Source organism: Hydra vulgaris, chromosome 12, assembly GCF_038396675.1.
Source record: "Hydra vulgaris chromosome 12, alternate assembly HydraT2T_AEP".
NCBI classification, from domain to species: Eukaryota; Metazoa; Cnidaria; class Hydrozoa; order Anthoathecata; family Hydridae; genus Hydra; species Hydra vulgaris.
In genome coordinates, this window is record NC_088931.1 from 43,869,501 (window position 1) to 43,896,064 (window position 26,564).

Sequence of the window (26,564 nt, forward strand, 5' to 3'; positions counted from 1 at the left end):
TCAAATATCAAGATAATAAAAATGGAATTTCTTTGTTTTTAATTTTTTTAGATATGGCAATGAAGAAGAATTAGTGACAATGATGGGGTTAATGCAAGCTATAGTTTCTTTTGTTCAAGATTCTAATGATAATCTAAGGTTAAATTTATTATAACAGATACATTTTGTTTTAAAATTTATTTTTAATTTTTCATCCATGGTTTTTATGTGATTTTATTTTAAAAAGTGCTAATGATTTTTTTTACATTCTAGAGCTCTTAATTTCTCAAAAAAGTTACTACAAAATAATTTTTTTATTTTTTTAAAAAGTTCTTTTGTTTCAAAATAATTTCTTTGTTTTGTTTTCACAAACAATTTGATGTTATTTTGAAACTTATTATTTTGAAACTTTTGAAATTCTCTTGTTTCAAAAAAACAGCTAGTTCTATTTTTTCGAAACAACAATAAAGTCTTTTGTTTCAAAATAAAAATAAATTCTTTTATTTCAAAGTAACAACAAAATCTTTTGTTTCAAAATAACAACAACTTCTTTTGATTTAAAAGAATTTTTTTGTAGTATTATAACAGTAAATTTTCACTTTTTAACAGTTTTCTTTTAACAGTTCACTTTTTAAGAGTTAGTTTGTAACACTGTTTATGAAAAGGCAGATACAAGATTTTAAGTTTTAATGACATGGATGGAAGGCACCAAGAAAAAAGATATTTAAAATTTATTTTGAGTGAGTTTTTTTAGTTTTTAGTCAATATAAATGTAAATATAAAAATAATATTTTTTGGGTGAAAAAAAAAAAGCTTTTGGTTTGTGAACATTTGTCGTGTGAATGCAAAAGTCTTATGAGTGTGAAGGGTTTTAAAAATGTGACTTTTTTGCTTAAATATTTTTTTGTTGTAAAAGTTTAATAATAATTATTTATAATTCATTTATATATAATTTCTAATATGTTTATAAAATTTTCTATAGTTCCTGATAATTCACATAGTTCCTGATACTCCCTATAGTTCCTGATATTTCTTCGTGTTTTGTTTAGTTCTTGTTGTTTTGTTTTAGTTCTTTGTGTTTTATTTAGTTCTTGGTGTTTTGTTTAGTTCCTAATGTTTTGTTTAGTTCTTAGTATTTTGTTTTGTTCTTGGTGTTTTGTTTAGTTCTTGGTAATTTGTTTAGTTTTTGGTATTTTGTTTCGTTCTTGGTGTTTTGTTTAGTTCTTGGTGCTTTGTTTAGTTCTTGGCGCTTGTGTAGTGCATTTAATTAAGTTTCTGGTATTTTTTACAGTTTCTGATATTTTGCAATGTTTATGATGTTTTTTACAGCTCCTAATCAATTATACTGTTCCCAGTGTTTCATATAATTCCAAATTGTGTAGAATTGTTTCCGGTGTTTTGATGATGAATACTAGATTCATGTTATGATGAATGATGATGAATATTGATGATGAATACTAGGTTCATGGTATTTTGATGATGAATACTAGATCTTCTTGACTCTATTGCTTGTGTCTTTTTGTAAATGGCTTTGAAACTCTTTTTGTTATCTCTAAAGATACAACTCAAAACTAAGTTTGATGGTTCTGAGGCTGTCTGGTAGTAAGGTTTCCTAAACTAAAATGGTAGTACTAAAAGACTTATTCAATCAGCAGCTTTAAATATCAGAGTATTAATTGTTCCATGTTGCGCTTTGGTAGTGTCCCTGTTAGTACTTTTGGTGTATACTGTTTATGCCACATTAAAAGCCACTTGTCATGACTTTTGGTTTATTGATAAAATTCGTTTGGTTTATTGATAAAATATTAAACAAAGAAAAGACAATAATATAGTTTGTTTTTTAGAATGCAAATAATAATCCATGTCAAATTCATTTTTATGTTTTAAATAGATAATGAATAAAGTAACTAAAAAGTGATTGCAATTATCTGTTTGTTTAAACCTTGAATATTCAAGTAATTTTTCATTTATGGTATCTTATCTTTTACCAGAAAAAAAAACTTACCAGATCTATAGTAAGCGACCGGGGTTGATATTTGACCATGGCCGGGGCTGGGTTTGATAAAATATAGCTGGAGCTACATAAAGATGTATACATCCTAAAGTATATTTTTTTAATTCAAAATTCATGTTATATTTTGTATATATGCATATATAAACATCATTATGATCAACATGATCATTATAATCATCATTATTATCATGATGATGATTACTATCATCATCATTATCATCATTATCATGATCATTATCATTAACAGCATAAAAGAGGAAGGCTAAAGCCTGATGATGATGGTCGTGATGATGATAATCATCATCATCATGGATTACCATCATCATTAGATGATCATTATCATCATCATCATCATCATTATTAGGCTTTAGTCTTCCTCTTTTATGCTGTTTCTCTAATATAAATTTTTTTTTCTTAACTAAAGCTCATTTCTACAATATGTAAGGCAGTGAGTTTTTTTGGATAATTTTGGGTTTTATTTTTATTTCGTATCTTTTTTTTTTTTTTGTTTAGTGATATTAAAAAATGGTATAATTTTCTACTTTAACTTTATTTAAAATATATTTTATATAATGTTATTTAAAAATTTATAATAAAAAAGTTTCAAATTATTTTGAAAAAGATAATTTGAAACATAATTTTTAAAACTGTAAAAGAAAAAAAAAATCATGTGAAACCTTTATGTATTGATTTATTTTATATGTATTGATTTAAAAATAATATTTTTTATAATTAAAAATGTCAATGAGAAATAGAAAAAAGAAGGCTGAAAAGTGTGAGGCAGTAACTAAAGTTTCAATTAAACTTCAAATTTGAACTTGAAATTTATATAAACAAACTTGTTTCTCCGCACAGCAGCCTTGTTCCTTAAGATTCATGTTTCGGATTTAAAGAGTTGAGAGAGGTTTGTAACCACAATAAGGTACCCTTCTTGACTGTAGTGGCCTTATTAACCTTGGAAGTGTGTAGTGGTAAAGCCTTGGGAGTAGTGTAGTGGTAAAGGGCTTGCTTCAAAAGTGAGAGGTTCCTAGTTCGATCCCCACCACGTCCCTGATAGCACCGCACTCAACTTGTTTCTCCGTGCAGCGGCCTTGTTCGTCAAGGTTCATGTTTCGGAGTTATAGAGTTGAGATAAGGTTATAGCCAGTGCTCGAAGTGGAGAAAAAAAAGTAACAGGATGGCATTTGATAAATTAAAAAACCATCCCACCTAATAATTGTTGTATATAGAGATTTATAAAAAGGTGGTGGATTGGTTTATACTTTATAAAAAAGTGAGGGGATGGCATCCCGCCACATCTCTCCCCACTTCAAGCACTGGTTATTACCACAATTAAGCAGCCTACTTGTCAGTAGTGGCCTTCTTAACTTTGGGGAGGTGAAGTTACATATAAAAAAAACAACAACAAAAAACATTAAAGATTAGAGTTCAAAATTACTAGAAAAGAAAATATGAAGTTTATAGAGTAAGATAACAATTGACAGATGACTTAAAAGATTACAAATTACATGATACAGGAAAGCAAGATAAAGGAAGCAAGTTCGAAAGAACTGATGTTCGAGGAAAAAAACAAGACAAATAAGAAGTTGTGGAAGTCTTAGGAACAGTCAGAGTAAAGGATGAGGCTTAATTGAATGGCGAGTAACACAAGAATGAATTTTAGTAGATGGCACAAGTGACACAAGCTCTTTAGAGCAATGCCCATTATATTATTTATAGAAAAGAGAAAAAGGAGCAACATTACGATGATGTGATAATGGTTGAAGAATGGCTGCAAGTGAAGGTCCAACTATGTTTACAATGCGTTTTTGCACCTTGTCTAAATAGAAAGGGCATCGTTGGAAGATCCACCCCAGATATGGCAACAGTATTCTATACAAGGATGGATTTGAGATTTTTAGAGATAAAGAATAGAATCCTGAGTAAGAAAGTGTCTAGCGCGATAAAGAGTTGCAACCTTAGCAGATGCTAATTTTGCAATCAGTTTGATATATAGTTTCAAAGAAAGATCAGAAGTAAGAGTTAATCCTAGAAGGTAAAGAGTAGATGACTCATCAAGTATATTACAGTTCATAAATATAGGAAGAGCTAGAATATTGCTGTGTAGAGTTTTATCTGAATTAAAGTTAACCAGCCACTGAGACCCCCATGCCATAGCAGAAGTGAGATCCTTTTCAAGCACAAATGACCCCTGCAAGCAATCAGAAAGTGTTGGTTTCTTATCAAGACAAGAATAAATCATCAGCAAACAATGCCACCTTATATATATGTATAGGGCCAAGGAAAGAACTTTGAGGAACCCCTGAATTTACAGGATATGAAGAAGAGTGCTATCCAACGCGGACAACTATTGTACTACAATTGGTAAGGAAGGGTTCAATTATCTTAAAGATGTTATTGGATATACCATAAGAAGAGAGCTTATGGAGAAGACCAGCATCTCAAACTTTATCAAAGGTTTTTAAAATGTCAAGAGCGATAACCTCTCCACATCTATCTAATGCACAATAGAACCTATCAGTTATTACTGTTAGCAAATCAGCTGTAGAACGAGAAGATCGAAATTCATATTGGTGATCAGAAAGTAAGTTATTAAATTCAAGATGAGAGCTTAAGTGTTTGTTAATTAAAGGTTCAAAAACCTTGCTTATGATTGGAAGAAGACTAGTTTTGAAAGTATAGGCAACAGCTCCAGAGAACACTTCTGCAAAACTTTAATAGGTATGTTGTCTGGACCACAAGGTGTAGAAGAGTCTAAACAGAAAATCACTTTAGATACAGAAGCTGAAGTGATACGAATGTCAAGCAAAGGATCAACCTGTTTTTTGGCTATATCAGGTAAAACGCAACTAGTGGAAACAAGAGATAATATTAATGAAAAATTCTTAGCTAACAATTCAGCTTTGTCTTTAGGTGAGGTGACAAAATCTGAACCATACAAGAGAGGTGGAATAACAGATTTGCCCTTATCATAGATACTGTTAAGAAAAGCGGGCTTTGGTGTTAGACAAAACCTCTTTACAATAGTTTCTTGCAATAATAAACTGACACCTATTTTCTGGAGACTTGTTTTGCTGATAAATATATGGAAGTAATGGTTTCAATTGGAAGTTGCAGCAGCACAATGCAAAGAAAACCATGTAGAAGAGTGAGGCTTGAATTGTCCAGAGGTAATAAAGGATTCCATTACCGACTGATTCCACGAAGATAAAAGCGCATTTGTCAGCAGGAAGACAAAGGATTTCTAACATCACGAAGAAAATCATGGAAAGAGTCCCAGTCAGCTTTAAGATAGTTGTAGGGGGTATGATAATAGAGGGATTCTGATGATGAAGAAGAATGAGATAATCGTTTTAGAGAGATCAAACCTAATTAAAAGCACCTAAGGGTAAATGTGGAGAAACTGAGCACTGACTAAGATCAGGTACAAGACCTAAGTCAAGTAGAGAAGATAAATGATTCAGATTATCTGGAAAGCGAGTAGGAAAGTTGACTATTTATGTTAGAGATTGAGAAAGGCAAAAGTTGTGGGCTTTAACACCTGCTGAGCCACTGACACAGAGCCAACCCATTCAGTGTGATGAACATTCAGTGTAATGTGCAGTGTGATGAGCAGTGTGATGAGCATGTCACCAACAACAACAATATTGGCTGAAGAATAAAGAGGCTTTTTCAATTTGATCAGAAGTAACATCAAAAAGAGTGCAGTCTTGAGATGAAGGAGAGCGGTATAGGACAAAGAGAAAGCTGATAGAATAATGTGGTGCTAAACGAAAGCACATATAAGAATAATAGGTGGATTCAAATCTAGTTTCCTGACAAATGGGTGAATTCTTACAAGTATAAATGCCTAGGCCAAGCATGTGACTATTGGAAACTTTACGAATTAAAGGAAGATAACCAACTTGTTTCTCCGTGCAGCTGCCTTGTTTGTCAAGGTTCGTGTTTTGAAATTATAGAGTTAGGAGAGGGTTATAACCACAAGTAGCCTCCTCATCTGTAGTGGCCTTCTTGGCCTAGGGGAAGTGAATTACAAAAAAAAAAAAACCCATTAACACTAAGATCAAAAGATAAGACAGCCAATCACAAACTAATCTCACAAAGAGCCAGTAGATCTGGTGAACTTTGCAAGAAATAAGACCCATCAAAAGAAAAGTGACTTTAATAACCACGAATATTAGTGAATGATAGATTTAGAGAACTTGGTGATGATGATGTTTTTTTGAGTTTATAGTTTCTGGTACCTTAATCATTTTTAAATTTGTTAAAGAGCTTGACTTCAAGCACAGATAGTACTCAGTGCACTATTTAATAGTCCAAGCAATTGCCTTAATACTGTTAATAAAACCTCAGCCCGTAACAAAGAGCTCCATTGTGGTCTCTACACACAAAATGCACACCAAAAGTATAAAAAAGGACACCATCCATACGCAAAATAGCACTGTTATTACTTTGATATTTTACAGCTGTTAATAGAGTCAGCCTCTGAGAATTACCATAGAGTTCGGGAAAACTGACTACCAACCGGTCTTAGAACAAAACTGAGTTTTAGAGCTGTAAATCTGCTCTAATAGCTGTTATTGTTGGTTATAATAGTTAATAATAATAATAATAATTTTGCTAATAATAATAGTTAATAATAATTTAGTTGATAATATAATAGTTATAATGTTAATGTTGGTTGTAATACTTCATAAAATTAATAGTTCATAAAATTATAAAATATATTTTAAAAAACCCAATAAAACCCAGATTGCTCAGGTTTTATTTTTTTTACTTTTTTATTAGGCAGGTTTTATTGAGTGGTTATTTTAATGCCAACCCTGCTTTTGAGTATTTTTTCTTTTGACAGTTTTAGGGATTTTACCCCAAATACTGATAAATGCTATACTAAAAATATATTGTTTTGTCAGCAACAGAAAATTTTGTTGTTGTTGTTGGCCTGTGCATCTATTAAAAGCATTTTTCTGAAAGAGCTATAAATTTAGAAATTAAATTAATGTTCTAAGTTTACATTAGTTTTTAATGATTTATAATCTAGTTGAATTAAAACTGCTATTAAAGTATTATTTACTACCTGTATTAAGTTTACCAACTGCATTCAATTTGATAACAGCTATTTCATAACTATTTAATAACTACAATAAATTATTAAAGTTGTATAAAATGTGGTAGAATATGGTTAAATCTCTAAAATTGTTTATTTTCAACAAATTGATTTTTTTTTACATCAATAACTTGTATTAAAGTAAAAATAGAAAATTCAAAACTTCACATTTGGACCCTAGTTGTATCACAAACCCTAAAAAAAGTTAAGAGACTCATTAATAAGTATTGAGATAACAATAAATCCTATAAAACCCCAAACCTTTAGTGTTTTTTTATAATATAATAAGGTACTCATTGAAGCAAAATCAAGCTACCTTAAAGCATGAAGAACTATAGCATAGACTATAACTATAGCATAAACTATAGCATATAATGGGTCAAGTTTTATTCCTTTAGAACCTCATAACTCTGTTCAAGAACAAAATTAGAAAAATATATTTCTTCAATAAGTTTATCAGTCAATTAAAATTGAAAAAAATATGTTTAAATATTAAAACAAACTTTTATTTATTTTTTAAAATTTTTTTATCACTATTTAATGTAAGAGCAGTAGTCTAATAAGTTTTTTCAAAGCTTTATTTAATGATTTAAGTTCCATACAACAATTAATATTCATGCTTAGAACAATTGAAAAATTTAAAAATTGTAAGTAATTTATAAAATGCAAAAATATGGTAACGAAATTTATCTTTTTCAAATTTCAATAAAAATATCAATTATCAGTTGTTGCTTTTTTGCTGTTTTTAACTATCTTTTTGATTGCAAAATATTAAATAATTTTTACCAGGATTATTACCAAGTTCTAAATAAACATTTAGTATACCAAATCTTTTGGAAACCGTTCCCAAACTATTGCATTTAAAACATTGTTCTGAGTATTTTTATAAAAACACCTTTATAACAAGTTTTCATCTGATAATTAATTAGGTATTAGTTGTTTCGCAACATTGAAAATCCTTATTTTGAAGATAATACTACAAATTCACAAAACCACACAGTTTTTCTAATACATCATGTCTTTTTCCAATTTCATACATTGCAATTACTAAATGCAGATTTATATGAAAAATCTTTAGAGGTTTTATTAGAAAATTGGTGAGTAGAATGTAAATTGCAAGTTTTTTATAACCAACTTTGCGTGAAGCAAAGACCACTTGGTACAAAAAGGGGGGTTGATTGCACCCAACGACTCCCTCAGGGTACGAGCCTGTCACTATAATAATATGTAGTATATAAATTATTTTACAAGTTGGTTAATGACTTTATGATATTGTATATAAATATTATTGAAACATATATATATATATATATATATATATATATATACATATATATACATATATATATATACTAGCTGGAGTTACCCGGCGTTGCCCGGGCCAATATTTAAACTGGCTTACCTGATATCTGTACACAAAAATGGGCCCAAAAATGGGCCCAAAAAATGGTCCCCCCTGACCCCGGGGTCAGGGGCCCATTTTTTGGCCCCCTTGAGCCCGGAGATCGGGGTACGGGGTCAAAACCCAGCTAAGAACCTTCTTCCCCTCGAGGACTACCCCCATGCCAAATTTCATCGAGATCGGTCCGGCGGTTTGGATTTCTATAGAGAACACACAAACACACATTGCCTTTTATATATATATATAAAGATATATATATATATATATATATATATATATATATATATATATATATATATATATATATATATATATATATATATATATATATATATATATATATATTACGTTAAAATGGTCTATATTACATTTCAATTTGGTTTGTGCATGACCTTTTTTAATATTTTACTGGAATATAGGTCATTTTAGTCAATAATAGCCAAAAGTTCATCCATTCCTGTTATAGGAAATGATTTTTAAGAATAAATGTTAAAAAGTCATTATCCTAATATGTATAGTATAAAACTGACAATAATAATAACAAAGTTTTTTTGAATTTAATTCTCCAAGTTATACATTATAGATTTTGTCAAAACTAAAACTAATTTACTAATTGTTTTAATAAACATAAACTTATTGAACCTAATATTAATTGTTTTAATAAACATAAACTTATTGAACCTAATATTAATTGTTTTAATAAACATAAACTTATTGAACCTAATATTAGGAATATTCTTTCTCTTCACACTTAAAGTTAGTATCACTAATTTACATCTTATTTTTTTGTTGACACACACAAACAAACATTATTATAATAAAATAAAATAAGAAATTTTTTAGAACCTGCATATAATTTCTGTCCTTTTTTACACAACAAACTGACAAAATGTATAGACTAATTACTAAATAACATTTTAACAGAGTATGTAGTTACTGCTGCAAAATGGCATAGATTAATTAGTAAACAACATTTTAACAACTTACGTTAAAATGTTGTTTACTAATTAGTCTATAATTTGTTTAACTCATAACTAGTTTGTTTAACTCATAACTAGTTTCTTTAACTCATAACTAGTTTCTTTAACTCATAACTAGTTTCTTTAACTCATAACTAGTTTCTTTAACTCATAACTAGTTTGTTTAACTCATAACTAGTTTGTTTAACTCATAACTAGTTTGTTTAACTCATAACTAGTTTGTTTAACTCATAACTAGTTTGTTTAACTCATAACTAGTTTCTTTAACTCATAACTAGTTTCTTTAGCAATGATAGCTATTACTGCTAAAGGAACTATAAATTAAAAAAATACTTATTATTAAACTTTTTTTTTTAATCAAAATAGTTTAAAGTATAAATGATACAATAATTTATAGAGACATATATATTATATTTATCACAAATTTAAAAAAATCTTATCACAAATCTTAACAAAAAAAACCAATATATGTGAGCTGCGCAAATATATAATATAAGTTACCCCCGCAAATATATAATATAAGTTACCCCCAAAGTTAAGATAGCTCTACCAAACATAACTTTTCTTGCTTGAATCAAGCTGAGCATTTTCTTAAATAGCTTTATAAATAAGATAATTTGAATGATGAATTTATGCAAAATAAATTGCAAGTTTTGTGAATACGAAGTTCGTAAGTTTGGAACTTATGCCAAAGTTTCTCTTAAAAAACTTTTGTGAACCCACACCTAGTTTTCTAATTTATCTATGCTTCTTAATTCTCCCCAGACAGATAATCCATATTTTCTACATATTGTGATTCATACAACATTACAGTCACAGTACTGCAAAAGTGTGCTCCAATACGTTTTAATGTTTATAATGTTTTTTTAACAAGTGTTTTTTTTTTAAATAAATCTGACTGCTATTAACAAGGTCTTTGATTGTTTAATTAAAAAACATCTTATCTTGAGTCTAATAACTTTCTAACATTCAATACAAATAAACATTCAATACAAATCTACTGCTCTTTTGTTAATCTTCTTATATAGCAGAAATGATTTATCGTGGGCTAAATAAATAGGGTGAAACAAAGTTTATTGGTCTAGATATATCAAAGGCTCTTAATGGTCTGATATACTGGTCTTTAAGTTTTTTTTCATTTGGTGTAATTTTTAAAATTATTGAGTCATTTTTTTCTAGTTGCAGTATTAAAATTGTCCTAGATGGACAATATTCTCCATCATTCCCAGTAACTTCTATGGTACCAATCCAAGTTTTTGGTTTAATCCAAACCATCATTTTAGGAAAAACCTAGAAAACAATTGTTTAATGATAAAGTTACAGATTGCAACTTTGCTAAAACTTAGTTGAGATGAGTCACCGAGGTTGCGTTTTGGTTGACGTATTTTGATTATGTTTGGGTTGATGGAACATGAGATGAAAGTTTGCTTGAACAGCATCCATGGTAACATTTAATTGAGAAGAGAAATAAATGTAATCTTACAATGATGGGAGAGAAGTTCAAGCTTGGCAGGTCCATCTATATTTACAATACATTTTTAGACCTTTTTTTAAAAGAAAGAAAGCATATTTGTACTTCCATGTATGCCAACAGTATTTCATACAAGAACAAATGTCATCATACAAGAACAAATGTCTTCATACAAGAACAAATGTCTTCATACAAGAACAAATGTCATCATACAAGAACAAATGTCATCATACAAGAACAAATGTCTTCATACAAGAACAAATGTCTTCATACAAGTTTTTTTTACAAATACATAATTGCTGCTCATATGAGCTCATCCCATGTTTTACCAAAATTTAATTTTTATGATTTATCATTTAAGGAATTGAAATTGAAATTTTTTTTTCTATAATTATTAAATAAAATGCCTTATAATATTATATAATATTTAAATGATTTTATAACATAAAATGGTGTTTTTTATAAAATGAAATATTATGTTTTAATAACATAAAATGGTGTTTAAAAGCTTTTAGCAAGTGGTGTAAATAATAGATAGGTATAAAATACAGGTATAAACTTCAGGTGTCATACCTTTTAGAAATAAATGTCAGGTGTCATACTTTTCAGGTATAAAACCTGACAAGTCAGGTGTCATACCTGTCAGGTATAAAAGATATAAATGATATTTCATTTTAGCTTTTAGTTAATATTTAACATTGAAGATTTCATAATTTCTGTAATGAGGACATTTTTTGAAATTAGATCTAAGAGCAGACATCTTGGAATGATGAGTCAAGTGCAGTCTGCCATAAATAGAAAGCATAACCACATATTTATGAAAAATATTTATTAATAATAATAAAAATGATTACATATTAGATTTATGTGTTTCCATACAAATGTTATGTGTTTCCATACAAATAAAAAAGTTGTTTATAAAAATTAAAAATCAAAAACATCTATATTTAAAACAGATAAAAACTTACTATGAGATTTTTTTTGTTAAGGTTTCAATATACATGTTACTTGTATACAAGTCAAAAATAAAATATTTAGAAAACTATTACAAAAAATGAAACTAAATTAATTAAAAGTCAAATTGAGACATAATCAAAAATGAATTGTTAAAAAAAAAGCAAGCCAAGCTGTTTATCGAAAAAAAAAATTTTTTTTTTAAACACACATTTTTAAATTTTGATGCCACAAAACAACTGATATCCCCGTAATAAAAGTAGCTTACGAGTATCAAAAACTTCCCAATACCAAAACTGACTTGATTTAAAGTTTTGTTATTGGGAATTATTTTTTATTACTCTTAAAAACACCAAAAAATGGTGTTTTTAAGAGTAATAAAAAATAATGGCTTATAAATTAAGTAGATTTTTAAATACAGCATCGTTTATGTAATACCTGTTAAATGACATACCTTACTGGTCATTGCTTTTTTATATTTTATTGTGACCCAACAGTTTCAAAGTATACAACAACGAAACTAAGTCAGAAACAATATAAAAAGTAACTCTCATTTTATATAATATAAAAAGCAATTCTTACTTTATACAAAATAAAAAACAGAAACAATATAAAATGCAACTCTCACTTTATAGATAACAATAGCTAAATAAAAACAACAAAAACTTTTTATTGTCATTTTGTCTTTTAGTTCTCATCAGCAATATTTTTTCATTGTTTGTATTTGTTTAAAAAAAAATCAAAGTATTCATGATTATGGTACTTAAGTTTGATAATATTATATGTTTTTATAATTCTATATGTTATGTTCTTATAACATTGAATAAGATGTTTTCCTTTGATTATTTAAGATGTTTTTATATCATCAGGCTCTTATGAAAGCATAATGCTCTTATGAAAAAGTTGTTTAATTATGAAAGTTAATTATAACGGTATTGTTATTTTTATTATTATTTTTTTGTAATAGATACATCGTTGCGGGCGAGCATAAGTTTGTGTTTCTTACACGTGGACCTATTATTCTAGTAGCAGTTTGTTCATCATCTGATTTCCACTCCCAGGTTTTTATTTTCTTTATTTTTATCTTTTATTTTTATCCCAGGTTTTTATTTTCTTTATTTTTATCTTTATATATCCCACTCCCAGGTTTTTATTTTCTTTATTTTTATCTTTTATTTTTATCCCAGGTTTTTATTTTCTTTATTTTTATCTTTATATATCCCACTCCCAGGTTTTTATTTTCTTTATTTTTATCTTTTATTTTTATCCCAGGTTTTTATTTTCTTTATTTTTATCTTTTATTTTTATCCCAGGTTTTTATTTTTTATTTTACAATTCTTTATTTTTATCTTTATATATCCCACTCCCAGGTTTTTATTTTCTTTATTTTTATCTTTTATTTTTATCCCAGGTTTTTATTTTTTATTTTACAATTCTTTAATTTTGTCTTTATATATCCCACTCCCAGGTTTTTATTTTCTTTATTTTTATCTTTATATATCTACTGTTAGAAGTATTGTTGTTTTATTGTTATTTTTTATTTTACAATTCTTTATTTTTATCTTTATATATCCCACTCCCAGGTTTTTATTTTCTTTATTTTTATCTTTTATTTTTATCCCAGGTTTTTATTTTTTATTTTACAATTCTTTATTTTTATCTTTATATATCCCACTCCCAGGTTTTTATTTTCTTTATTTTTATCTTTTATTTTTATCCCAGGTTTTTTTATTTTCTTTATTTTTATCTTTTATTTTTATCCCAGGTTTTTATTTTTTATTTTACAATTCTTTATTTTTATCTTTATATATCCCACTCCCAGGTTTTTATTTTCTTTATTTTTATCTTTTATTTTTATCCCAGGTTTTTATTTTTTATTTTACAATTCTTTAATTTTGTCTTTATATATCCCACTCCCAGGTTTTTATTTTCTTTATTTTTATCTTTATATATCTACTGTTAGAAGTATTGTTGTTTTATTGTTATTTTTTATTTTACAATTCTTTATTTTTATCTTTATATATCCCACTCCCAGGTTTTTATTTTCTTTATTTTTATCTTTTATTTTTATCCCAGGTTTTTATTTTTTATTTTACAATTCTTTATTTTTATCTTTATATATCCCACTCCCAGGTTTTTATTTTCTTTATTTTTATCTTTTATTTTTATCCCAGGTTTTTATTTTTTATTTTACAATTCTTTAATTTTGTCTTTATATATCCCACTCCCAGGTTTTTATTTTCTTTATTTTTATCTTTATATATCTACTGTTAGAAGTATTGTTGTTTTATTGTTATTTTTTATTTTACAATTCTTTATTTTTATCTTTATATATCCCACTCCCAGGTTTTTATTTTCTTTATTTTTATCTTTTATTTTTATCCCAGGTTTTTATTTTTTATTTTACAATTCTTTATTTTTATCTTTATATATCCCACTCCCAGGTTTTTATTTTCTTTATTTTTATCTTTTATTTTTATCCCAGGTTTTTATTTTTTTTTATTTTTATCTTTATATATCTACTGTTAGAAGAATTAATGTTTTATTGTATTTGTGCCCTCATAATGAAGAAACATGATTTTTTTTTTAATATACAAATTCACTTTCACAAGGCTGCAACATCCTAATTAGGAAGTTACTAAGAAAATGTTGAAGATAGCTTAAGAGTAGGAAAGAAGTTAAAAGAAGTCTTAAAGAGTTGCAAATTACATGATTTTAGTAAACATGATGAAGGCAAAGGGAGTAAAGCCCAGACCTTGGTGGGAAGAAATTACATAAATAAAAGGTTCTAGAGTATGAAGGAACAATTATTGGTTTTACAGTATGAAGGAATAGATGCTAGTTATACAGTGAAATTGATAAGAGATTAGGTATAGCAAAATGACTGGGTGATCAATGGGATCCAAGTGGTTTCAGATGTAATTTGAAATTTGATATATGGCATATAGGAGTTAAAATAGAAAAATTTTCTAGGAAAAAAGAATAGAAGTTTTATTTGATGTTTATTTACAATCATTTTTATGTGAAGCTAATTAACCACTTCATTTTTTAAAATTTTAATACAACAAAAAAAATTTAAAAATTTAGATATAAAAAAGAAAGAAATATGGTATTTAAAATAAAATCTTTGGATACCCCCTGAGTTACTTGAATAAGATAAGAATGTTTTTTGTCAATGATAACTTAAATGCTAATATTGGAGAAAAACAGCTTTATTATTTTGAAGAGAATTTCAACTGCACCATCATACAAAATGAGTTTATTCAGCAGTCCAGCATGGTCAACTTAGAGAAGACCATCATGTATTAAGAAAACAATTATTAGGAATATAAAGATGTAGCTAAATGTTTTAGCACACTTTTATATCTTTTTTGTGTGTGTTTGCCTCTTTTTACTTAATCTTTTTTTTTATGCATTACTATGCTGAAACTGGTGATCAAAGCATGTATAGTTCACCAGATCAGTAATCAGCCAAAATAAATGAAATTATTAAAATCATTATAAAATTTGTTGAACATTAAAAATAAAAATCCATTAAAAAAATCCATAAAATAATAATACAGCAAAAGAAAAAAATTGATTAATAAATAAAGGCATTTTTCCTTATGCATAACTAATAAATAACCAAGAAACTAGTGTAAGTAATGCATCAAGGATATCATAAGCAAATGTGTGACCAAATAAATGAAATAACAGTTCTTTAAGCTAATCATTACACTGAATCAATGCACATGAATTATGCATAGGGAGAGAGTGGTGCACCACTATACACTTCTGGTTTTTATTTCTATTTTTTTAAACAAGTTTTTTAAATAGATTTTAAAATTAAATTTTTAAATTATTAAAATATAGCATATAAGCTTGTACAAACTAATAATGTAAATCTAAAAATTTATATCAATCTACCCAACCTCATGGGATACCTTGATACAGTTTGGGGCACTAGAAATAGGTCAAATAAAAGTATAGAATATAGTGAAGCAACACATTTTTATCAAACAAATTTACAAAATTGTAATTATTTCTTCGTAATATTTGTTGTTTTAAATTATTGCAATCAAAAGTTGGAATCACGGCCATCACTTAATTAATCAATTTCAAAAACAAAATCTCTAAATTTTTTTTTCAATTAAAAGATTGTTTCTTTATCTTCCTTATCTTTTGCTTCAAGTTCAGCTTTTGTTACTGTATCTGTCAGTATTATATGCATACAATTGCTAGAGTTTTTCACAAGGTTTTTTCTTTTTTTTTCTTTTAGTTGTCTTCAAAATTTTCAAAAGAGCTTACAAAACTTAAAATTTCAGAATTGCTTGTATGTTTTCTGCTGAGCTCTGAACTGGCAAAAGGCTCTTGAACCATTTCTTGTGAGAGTAACAAATCATATGCATTCAAAGTGTCTTCTGTGTTTGTTTTATGTATTTGGATTTTATTTAATTGTCAGGTCCTGCAATTGTCATCATGATTACCCTGCTACTAGTAACGTGTAATCCAGTGCAACCTGTCCCATATCCTGCTGCCTTGGATTCACTTTCTAAGCAAAGGCTAGAAAAAATGTTCTTTCTGTCATCTATACTTACAATCTGTCTAATATCTGTAATGCTTATAGTGATATCTATTTTTTTTGTCTGTTTTATAGTTAGAGGTCTCCTAGGTACTGTGTTATATAGTTAAAGGTCTCTGTGGTATAGGTCTGTTATATAGTTAGAGGTCTCTGTGGTATAGGTCTGTTATATAGTTAGAGGTCTCTTAGGTACTGTGTTAGAGGTCTCTTAGGTACCTGTAAATTACTATATATGTTTGTTTTTGTTCTGTTAAAATTTTGACGCAGTATTCACTCACCTTTAAGTTGCTTTTTGTATGTTTGTGTTCTGTCTGAATTTCACAGCACGGTGTTCATTCACCTCTAAGTTACTATATTTATGTTTGTGTTCTACTTAATCTCTAGTATTCTGTTAGATTTTATGTTTTTCCTGATGCAATTTCAAAATATCTTCATCAATATTTTAAAGTATTGCTTACAGAAAGTTTTAACTACTCCAGGTCAGTTCAGGTTCATCATCACAATAACTCTGGTCATGTAACAACCACACTGGTATCATGTAACCCAGTACTACCTGCCACATGCCCTGCTGTTTTGTAAGGTTTGCTTTTTTTTAGGCAAATGCTAGGAGAAACAAACTCTGACAAAAAATCCCCTACCTTGGAGTTCTTGGTTAATCAAAGAATAGAGCTGGTGTCTAGATAAAAATTCTCATCTTGGGCAGATGTTAACTGCATTTAGCTTAAATTTACCTGCCTTGGGGTTCTTGGTTGAGTAAAAAATAGAGATTTTGTCTCCAGAAACATACTCATCTTGGGCAGATGAATATTTTTCTCGAGACAACATCTCTATTTTTTAGAGATGGTGTCTACAGAAAAATACTCATCTTGGGCTTGTTTAACTGCATCCTGCTACTTTCTTGTAAAGGTTCTCCTAAGCAAAGGCCTTTGGAGTAAGCAGCACAATTGTTCTAGGCTTTTGACCAGCCTCGAACCCTTTCTTCATCTATTAGGCTGATGTAGATGTAAACCTGTGTTACATAGTTTCCTGCTTAGGATGATAAATGCTGGACCTTTTTGATTTTACTCATAAATTTTTTCTTGTGCTTCTTTAATAGTGGTTATTCAACTCTTCCTATTATCTCCTGATTTAATGGTTTTAAGGCCAATTGGTAGTAAGGTTTTCTAAACTCTGTGGTAGCTCTCATAGAGGGTGATTCTATCAACAGCTGCAAAATATCAGAGTATTAACAGTGTCTGGTTGTGCATGGATGGTGTCCCTGTTAATGCTTTTGATGTGCATTGTAGAGGCCACATAAGGAGTCCTAAGTTACAACTTTGGGTTAATTAGCAGGACTAAGACAACTGCATTGCTCATTGCTAAGAATGGCATGCTCTTTTTATGAATGAGTCAAGTTCTCTTTAAACTTAAACCATGTCCAAAGTAATTAAAAATATTAAACATAAAAAACCACCCCCACTACCTAACTGTTTTACTATATCTTTCACAAATATTTGCGACCTTTGAAGTAACTTCCCACCAGTTGAATCTTACCTCTTGCAAAATTCACCAGACTTGCTTGCACTTTGTGAGACTAATTTAAATTCGGCTGTTCCTTCATCAGATCTTAGTATTGATTGTTACTATCCTTTGATTTGCAAAGACTCCATTGGTCACATACTTGACTTGGGGATATATTTATGCATCAATTCACCTATTTGTCAAAAAATCAGTTTTGAATCCTCTGACCATTCTTTTATGTGGTTCTGCTTAGTACCTCTTCACTCTATCACTTTTCTCTTCGTTGTTCTCTATCTTAGTACCTCTTCACTCACCTTTCTCTTTATTGTTCTCCTTCTCAAGACTGTACTCTTAGACGTAAGTTCTAATCAAATTGCCCACGCCTTTTCCTTTTACCCTTCTGTCAATATTGTTATTATTAGTGACTTTAATACTCATCACACTAAATAGCTAGGCTCTGATGCCAGTAACCCTGCAGGCACTAAATCCCATAACTTCTACATTTCTCAATCTCTTACTCAGATAGTTAACTTTATAGTTTGTTTTCTATTCAACTCAAATTGCTTACCTTCAGTCCCTGATTTGTGTTTTGTCTCTGACCCTAGGTTGTGTTCAGTTTCCTCTTGTTTTCCTTTAGGTGGTTCCGATCATGCAATAATCTCTAAAATTTTTTCATATTGTACTTTTCTTTGGACTCACCCTATCAACACACTACATACTACTAAAATAATAACTCTAAAGCTGACTGGAATTCTTTTCGTAATTTTCTTTGTGACGGTTTTCAGGCTGAAGTTTTTTTTCTCTCTGCTGATAAATGCACCTCCTACATTACCTCCTGGATCTAGGCAGGTATGGAAGCTTTTATTCCACCTTGTCTTTCTGTGCCAAGTCTTATTCTACTCCATGGTGTGTGTGGTGTCTGTGCAGCTGCTATATCTAATCATAATAATTTTTTTCATCTTTTTCAAAAGAGAATTTATGAGAACAAACTCCTATCTATTGTTCCATGAAATCAATGTAAAAATGTGCTGTCTGATGCAAAGCTCCATTATTTCCAGCTTCCATTGCTCAATCATCTCAATTAAACTCTTTTACAGTTTGTGGTCCAGACAACATTCCTGTTGCAGTCTTACAAAAGTGTTCTCCAGAACTTTCTTTAATTCTCTCTAAACTATTTAATAAGTGCTTGACTGAATCTTGTTTTCTTGCCTTGCCGAAAATGGCATCTGTTTTTCAATTTTTTTAAAACTCTGGAGAATATTCTGACCCATCCAATTATTGTCCAATCAGTCTTCTCTCTATTATTAGCATTTGAGTCTTTGATCAACAAATTTCTAACATTCCATATTGATTTTATTAACTATGACAATCAATACGGTTTTCAATCTTCTCAATCTACAGCTGACTTGCTAACTGCTGTGACTCAAAGATTATATCATGCATTATATGGAGGCGGCAAGGTTAGGGCTATTGCTTTTACATATCTAAAGCTTTAGTTTGACATGCTGGTCTTCTCCATAAGCTTGATTTATATGGTGTAATTGGGAAAGTTTTAGAGATTATCAAATCATTTCTTTCTTACCGCTTTATTAAAGTTATCTTTGAAGGCCAAAACTCTTCTTCATTTCCAGTAACTTCTCAAGGTTCTATGCTTGGTCTTGTTTTGTTTCTTTTCTACATGAATAATCATCCTGACATACTTACATCTTAAGTGGCTCTATTTGCTGATGACTCAACTTTATATTTCCGTCTTGACAAAAAGTTTTCTCATTTTGATCGCTTAGAGCAGGCAGCCAATCTTGAATATGATCTCACTTCTGTAATAGATTGGGACTTGCAGTTGCTTATTAAGTTAGTTATTAAATAGCATCAGGTTTTTCTTACTCCTGATTCCATTCTCTACCTCTTATTTGTCCCTGTATTGAATACTGTTGTCATATTTGAGCTGGTTTTTCTAATGATGCTCTTTCTCTTTTAGACAAGGTCCGAAAAAGGCATTGCAAATGCACTTGAACCTGATTTTTTTGCCAAGCTTGAGTCTCTTTCCGATCATTGTATAGTTGTATCTCTTTCTCTTTTCTACAAATATCTTGGTCACTGCTCAAAGACTCAACTATCTCTAATTACATCAACTTATTGTTTGATTTGTTATTTAGCACATTTTACTGTATCAGTCTCTACATGATCTAAAAACTTTTATTCTTTTAGATTTTTTCCCCACATTTGAACCCCTCAAAACTCTTTTCCATCTTCATGTTTTCCTGACTCATACATCCTACAACTTTTTAAGTATCCTGTCAACCATTTCCTTGCTATTTAACTCTATTCTGGTAGCTGCCAGCTTAATAATGGTTGCTTGCAGCTTTGTTGCAAGTGAATTAGAATAAGAAATTAGTAAGTGTGGAAAGACTTAAAACTTAAGATACAAGCGGTTTGATTTATGTATATAAATGATAAGTAAAATGTATTGGGTTTGCAAATTTAGTCTAAAAGACCATTATTTAATTCAAATTTTTTATCTCATTTTTAAAATTTGAAACAGTTGTAAATAAATGTCTTTGATAATTGCTTTTGTTTTTCATTTGTTGGTGAAACATTTGCTTATGAAAAAATGTTTTTTATATGGTTTTAAAATACATTTATAAATTTTTATAGCTTTATAACTGACTGAGTTGATTTCAAGGCAACCACTTATTTTTTTATGAGTTATTAATAATAGACTATATGGTGATAGTTAGATAAGATCAGATAGTTTCAGGTTTAAGTATTTTAAAAAAACTGATGCTGCATTTGATGACTTTTTAGTAAGAAATTAAACTGGCCACATGTTTAAAATCTAAGACATGTTGTTAGCAGCCCTCAGAATTAGACCTAACTATCAACCTCAAAGTGTTTGAGGTTGGCAAAAATTGCTGACGTCATTTTTATGTTTTATGGTAACCCCTTTGTGTCAAAATTTTTTTGCTGACCTGATGGCGACCTCTAACAGTTTGAGTTTAGCAATTTATTGCCGACCTTATTTTTCTTAATTCTGAGGGTTGTGTTAGAGATATGAAAAATGTTGTTAAGGGTATGAAAAATGTTTGACATGTTGTTAGGGTTATGACAAATGTTTGACATGTTGTTATGGTTATGAAAAATGTTTGACATGTTGTTAGGGATATGAAAAATGTTTGACATGTTATTAAAGGTATCAAAAGTCAATGATGTAAAATATGCCCAGAGAGAAAATTTTCAATGATGTAAAATATGCCCAGAGCTTGCTTTGAACCCGGGATCTCTTGCTTCTAAAGCAAGTGCTCTAACTACTGCGTTACATCCGCTTTTCTTAGCAAGCAATTAAGTTTCATTCTTCGGAGTGTTGATAAGACTACATATTGACATGTTATGTGATATTATTTTTATTACTAATAAAATAAAATTACCGAAATTTAAATTATTGCTTTTTTTATAATAAGTAATAAATAATTAAAAAAATATTTTGATTATTTGCAGTTTTTTCTTCAACTAACATATGTTTTATAATAAATAATAAATAACGAAAAAATACTTTGATTATTTGCAGTTTGTTCTTCAACTAACATATGTTTTATAATAAGTAATAAATAATTAAAAAATATATTTTGATTATTTACAGCTTGTTCTTCAACTAACATATGTTTACCATCAAGTTTTAAGTGTTCTAACTTTCACCCAACTTACAAAAATTTTTGAACATAGAAGAAACTATGATTTGCGCAAATTACTATCTGGTAAGTTATTAAATTTTTAATTTAGTTTACTTAATAATTAAATTGTTACAGTGTTAATTAAAAAAATATATATATAAAATTTGTACACTTTGACAAGTTTGGTGCCAAACTTTAGCAGGTCATAGACTAATCAAACTTTGAAAAGTTTGATTAGTCTATGACCTGTACATTATTACAAGTTTGATTAGACTGTGACTGTACATTGTTTCAAGTTTGATTAGTCTATGACTGTACATTATTATAAGTTTGATTAGTTTATGACTGTACATTGTTTCAAGTTATATTAGTCTATGACTGCACATTATTGCAAGTTTGATTAGTCTATGACCTGTACATTATTGCAAGTTTGATTAGTCTATGACTGTACATTGTTTTAAGTTTGATTTATCTATGACTGTACATTATTGCAAGTTTGATTATATATAATCAAACTTGTAATAATTATAAATATATTTACATAGCGTTTGATTATATATATATATATATATATATATATATATATTTATATATATATATATATATATATATATATATATATATATATATATATAAATATATATATATATATATATATATTTGATTATATATATTTGATTATCAAACTAGATATTACATACAGGGTGTGGAAAAAGTTCCCGTACAAAAATATAAACAGCAAAAACAGAAAAAGTTCCTGTACAAGACGAGAAACAAATAACACTTTAATTTAAAACAAAATAATACTAAAAAATACTAAAAGAATACGAAGTAATACAAAAGAAAAACACACTACATATTGAAAGAAAACACCATTCAGATAATTTTTTTTTAATTATACTTTTGTACGGGAAATTTTTCTACATCCTGTATATATATATGTATTACATTATTTGCTTATGGACTGGTGTTGTAGATGTAATTTGAATGGCAGCTGATTACTTATTGATGATTTTAATTGAAAATACTTTCCCTGGTGCACAAATGCAGTTTATGAAAAAGTTGACCTTCTCAATACATATTGTGACTGGTTGTGCTTAGAACATGTAGTTGTCATTTAATAAACAATTATGTGTTGTCTGTTTAGAACGAGGATGATAATGTCGGATATAGAACATATTTAAAGCTTTGACTGATATTAAATTGTTTTATCAGATCTCTTTTTTTTTCTGTGTTTGCCCTGGTATTTTTAGTTTTCTCTTCTTGTCTTAGAAATGAGAAAAGGCTGGAGTTGGGGTATCATAGTGCAGCTAGTGCTTTTTGTTGCATAATGCTGAATTTGCTTGAACTTGTTAATGTTGCTAATGAGGTATGGTTTAGTTAGTTTCCAACTTGCTTATGCTGCACTTGCATCTACTTGGGATTTTAATTCACAAGAACACCTGAGTTGTACTTATCATTGTATATTATGAACGATGAAAAAGTCCATCTTAACCTAAAATTATCTAATTATGAATAAGCCTTCTCTCAGATCAAGATGTATGATTTTACACTTTACTGTAGGTTACAGAAAATTTGCTGATACACCTATTAAAACAGCATTGTCAATCCTGGTATTTTTATGATTGCTAATATTTTTATTGTTTATGCGACACAAAGATTGCTAAAAGTGACCAACGGAGCCGTCCAGTTACGTAGACCTGGGAGATGTGAAAATAAAAACAGATTGTAGATGGTGTCATTAAACAAAAAATAAAAATCATAAGAAAATATAAAATGTGTGGCAAGACTTTTGTGAAGTAGAAAAACGAAGAATAGACGATAAGGGGGTATGGGGAGGAACAACTAACGCTCTAGTCACTCTGAGTGTTGAACATATGCAACAAAGAACAAATATTTGATATACTGATTTTAGAGCCTGTTGATGTCTACAGGTGTGATGGTGTAGTGCATTAGTATGTACCGTTTGGTCGTCTCGTATGGTCTCGTTATGTTTTCGTTCACTTTCAAATCGGGTGAATAGAAAGCTAAACACACTCATTCCCTGTGCTTATGGGCTGCCACATCAGAGCCAGATCTAAGACCTACAGAATGGATTTCAATTGATCGAATGCACACATTAGTCACCGTAGGCCACAAGCCATCGCTCTTAGTCAAAAGAGCCACTGCCCCGTGCTGGTGTGGAATGATGTGCTATGGAGTGAGATTTTAGATCCGAGCACATAGTCAGCGAGCGCTGATCCGACGTTTTTTGTGGAGCTTCCGAATGAACGTGTGCGTAAGTGTTAGCATAGCCATTAGGTTATTGGGCGCCGTAACCACACCCAGCGGAATAGCCTAATGTCCGTTTTGTCATTGTAGTGTACATTGGAAAAAGTCGGGGCTCACCAGCCACAAAGAATAAATTTGTTTGTTTATGAGACACAATGGTCGCAAAAAGTGACCAATGGAGCCGTCCAGTCACGTAGACCTGGGAGATGTGAAAATAGAAGTAGATTGTAGATGATGTCATTGAGTGAGAATCATAAATGAATGTAAAGGCTATTCTGCAGGAGGAATAAAATGTTAGGTCTCAGGGATAGGGTGAACAATAACTCACGCTCTAGACATCCTAAACAAATGATGAAACAATGTTTAGTCTATGACTAAACAAGTCAATATAGATCGGCTGGTTTATAAACGGCAACCATGGCTAAAATTATCGCACCATACAAAAACAATATAATAAAATAAGTAGATAACAAAATAATAAGAAAAATGATCAAAAATGATAGTACGGGCAATATAAAAAGAAAAAATAGGCTAATAAATGTGCTACTGTTTATGGTCTAAACTGATGTATGATTTTACACTTTACAGTAGGTTACAGAAAATTTGCTGATACACCTATTAAAACAGCATTGTCAATGCTGGTATTTTTATGATTGCTAATATTTTACTATTGTCAGCTTAAACCTTTATACAGTTCAATTTGTTGCCTTATTAGTTGGTTGGCTCTGTTGTCTTTTTGGTTGTTTTATTGATAATTGTAAACAATAATAATATTTTTTAATAAAGTACTATTTTCATACAAATAAGCTAATAAAATGATTATATTATACAAGAACTCAGACATAAGATATATTAATAAAAATAAAACAATAAAATGATTACATCACACAAAAGCCCACACCTAAAAAAAGTGTTCATACAAAGAAACTAATAAAATGATTACGTACAACTCGTGCATTAGCAAAAGACAATATGTTCAAAGTCTATAAAAAATTTTAAAAAACCAGGTTAATATACCATCATGTGTGTAAATAAATTACCATTGTTTAAATCAATGTTACCATTGTGTATATTAATATAGTGTAACCATAACCAGAGGTTCTTTGCATTCATAAAGATTAATCTTTAAGATATCTTTTAAGAATAATCTTTAAGATACAATAAGGAGAAACTAGTTGCAAACAAAGTTTTTATTATTATTGTTATTATTATTATTATTATTTCCATCTTAATTTTTACAAGCTTTTATCTAAATTTTTGAGAATTTTAGATTTAATTATATTTTATAAGGTACTGAAAAGTTTATTGATAATCTCTTGAACATGATGACATATGATCCAAGTTTTTTACTTCAGGCTGTAAGTTTGCTTCTTTCTACTTTTTATAATCTTTATTAGGTGGGATAATGGTTGAAAAACATTAACCAACCATTTTGAGTAAAATTCAAAAATAAAGTTGCTTTTTATAAATGTTAGTTGGTTAAAAGTTTTTTGACACAATTTAAGTTCTGATTCCTTAAAACAGGTGTTAAAGTTATAATAACAAAATTTTTAACAACAGCTCATTTAACATTGTTTCTTCTTAACTGTAAAAATTCAAAGTGGTAACTTTTCAATCAATTGCTAGTCAAAAAACAGAAAGTGCTTGATGATTTCACTCAACAGATAGATTTTGTCATACTGAGTTGCACTCAAAGATGTGAGAGGTTAATAAAGAGGTAAATCTTGAGAGGTTTCACATGTCAAAATGTTGAATGAGCTTAATGTTGAATGAGCCTAATTATAATGGCTGATGCTAATACCAATATTGATAAAAAAAAAGCTGATACTGATTCGGGTTGTTTATCCAATTAAAAAAAAAGATTTAAAAATATAGTGTTAATATTTGAATATCTTTTTTTACTTTATACTAACATTTTTTATACTAACCTATAATAAAATGTATTTACCTATAATAATATGTAAAAATATTTGTAAAAGGTTGGGTATTACTAAACTCAAACATGGAAAACATGTGTTTGAATAACTAACATGTATAAAGTCTATATTTTGAGATTATTATTTTATTTTGAGTTATATCCAACAACTTGTGACTAACCAGGGCTAGGTTTATGGTTGAGCTAATAATAAAATTAAGTTAGGGTTGGGTTTGGGATAATTAAATGTGGGTAAATTATAGTTTTTTATTTGGGGATCCAATTTACAGAAAAACTGTGCAAATCATATTTTGAAAAATTATGGGGGAAACCTTTTTCGCCTATGATTATAATAAAATTTTACAATTAAAAACACATTCCACATGGTCTCTCTCCAAGATTTTCAGTTTGCTCATTCTTAAAATTATAATGAATAAATATTATCTTTCTAAGAGAGTTTCTAAGACAAAAATAAAAAGCAAAGGACTCTAAACGCACGCTAACCTTTACTTCAAAACGCACGCTAACCTTTACTTCAAAATGCATGCTAACTTTTACTTCAAAATGCATGCCAACTTTTACTTCAAAATGCATGCCAACCTTCAAAAGTTTTTCTCTTTTGCTTTGATAACTGTTCCTTATTTTAAAAAGATTGTTGAAGTGTCTTATAGAAAAATAAGCTATGCATTAAAAAGCAACAATCGTTGTTAAGCTTTAAATTTTTTTTTTAAAGTTACTTAAA

The 26,564-nt window shown here is 28.9% G+C and overlaps 1 protein-coding gene across 1 annotated transcript in view; it reads left to right on the forward strand.

Moving 5' to 3' along the window:
- Positions 1 to 26,564, forward strand: part of LOC100201404 (protein SAND) — a 123,386-nt gene that overhangs the window by 36,473 nt on the left and 60,349 nt on the right. The window contains exons 6-9 of the mRNA XM_065813382.1: positions 52 to 138; positions 12,875 to 12,968; positions 21,606 to 21,720; positions 25,198 to 25,265. Coding sequence (XP_065669454.1) covers positions 52 to 138; positions 12,875 to 12,968; positions 21,606 to 21,720; positions 25,198 to 25,265 — 364 coding nt within the window. The remainder of the gene's footprint in view (positions 1 to 51; positions 139 to 12,874; positions 12,969 to 21,605; positions 21,721 to 25,197; positions 25,266 to 26,564) is intronic.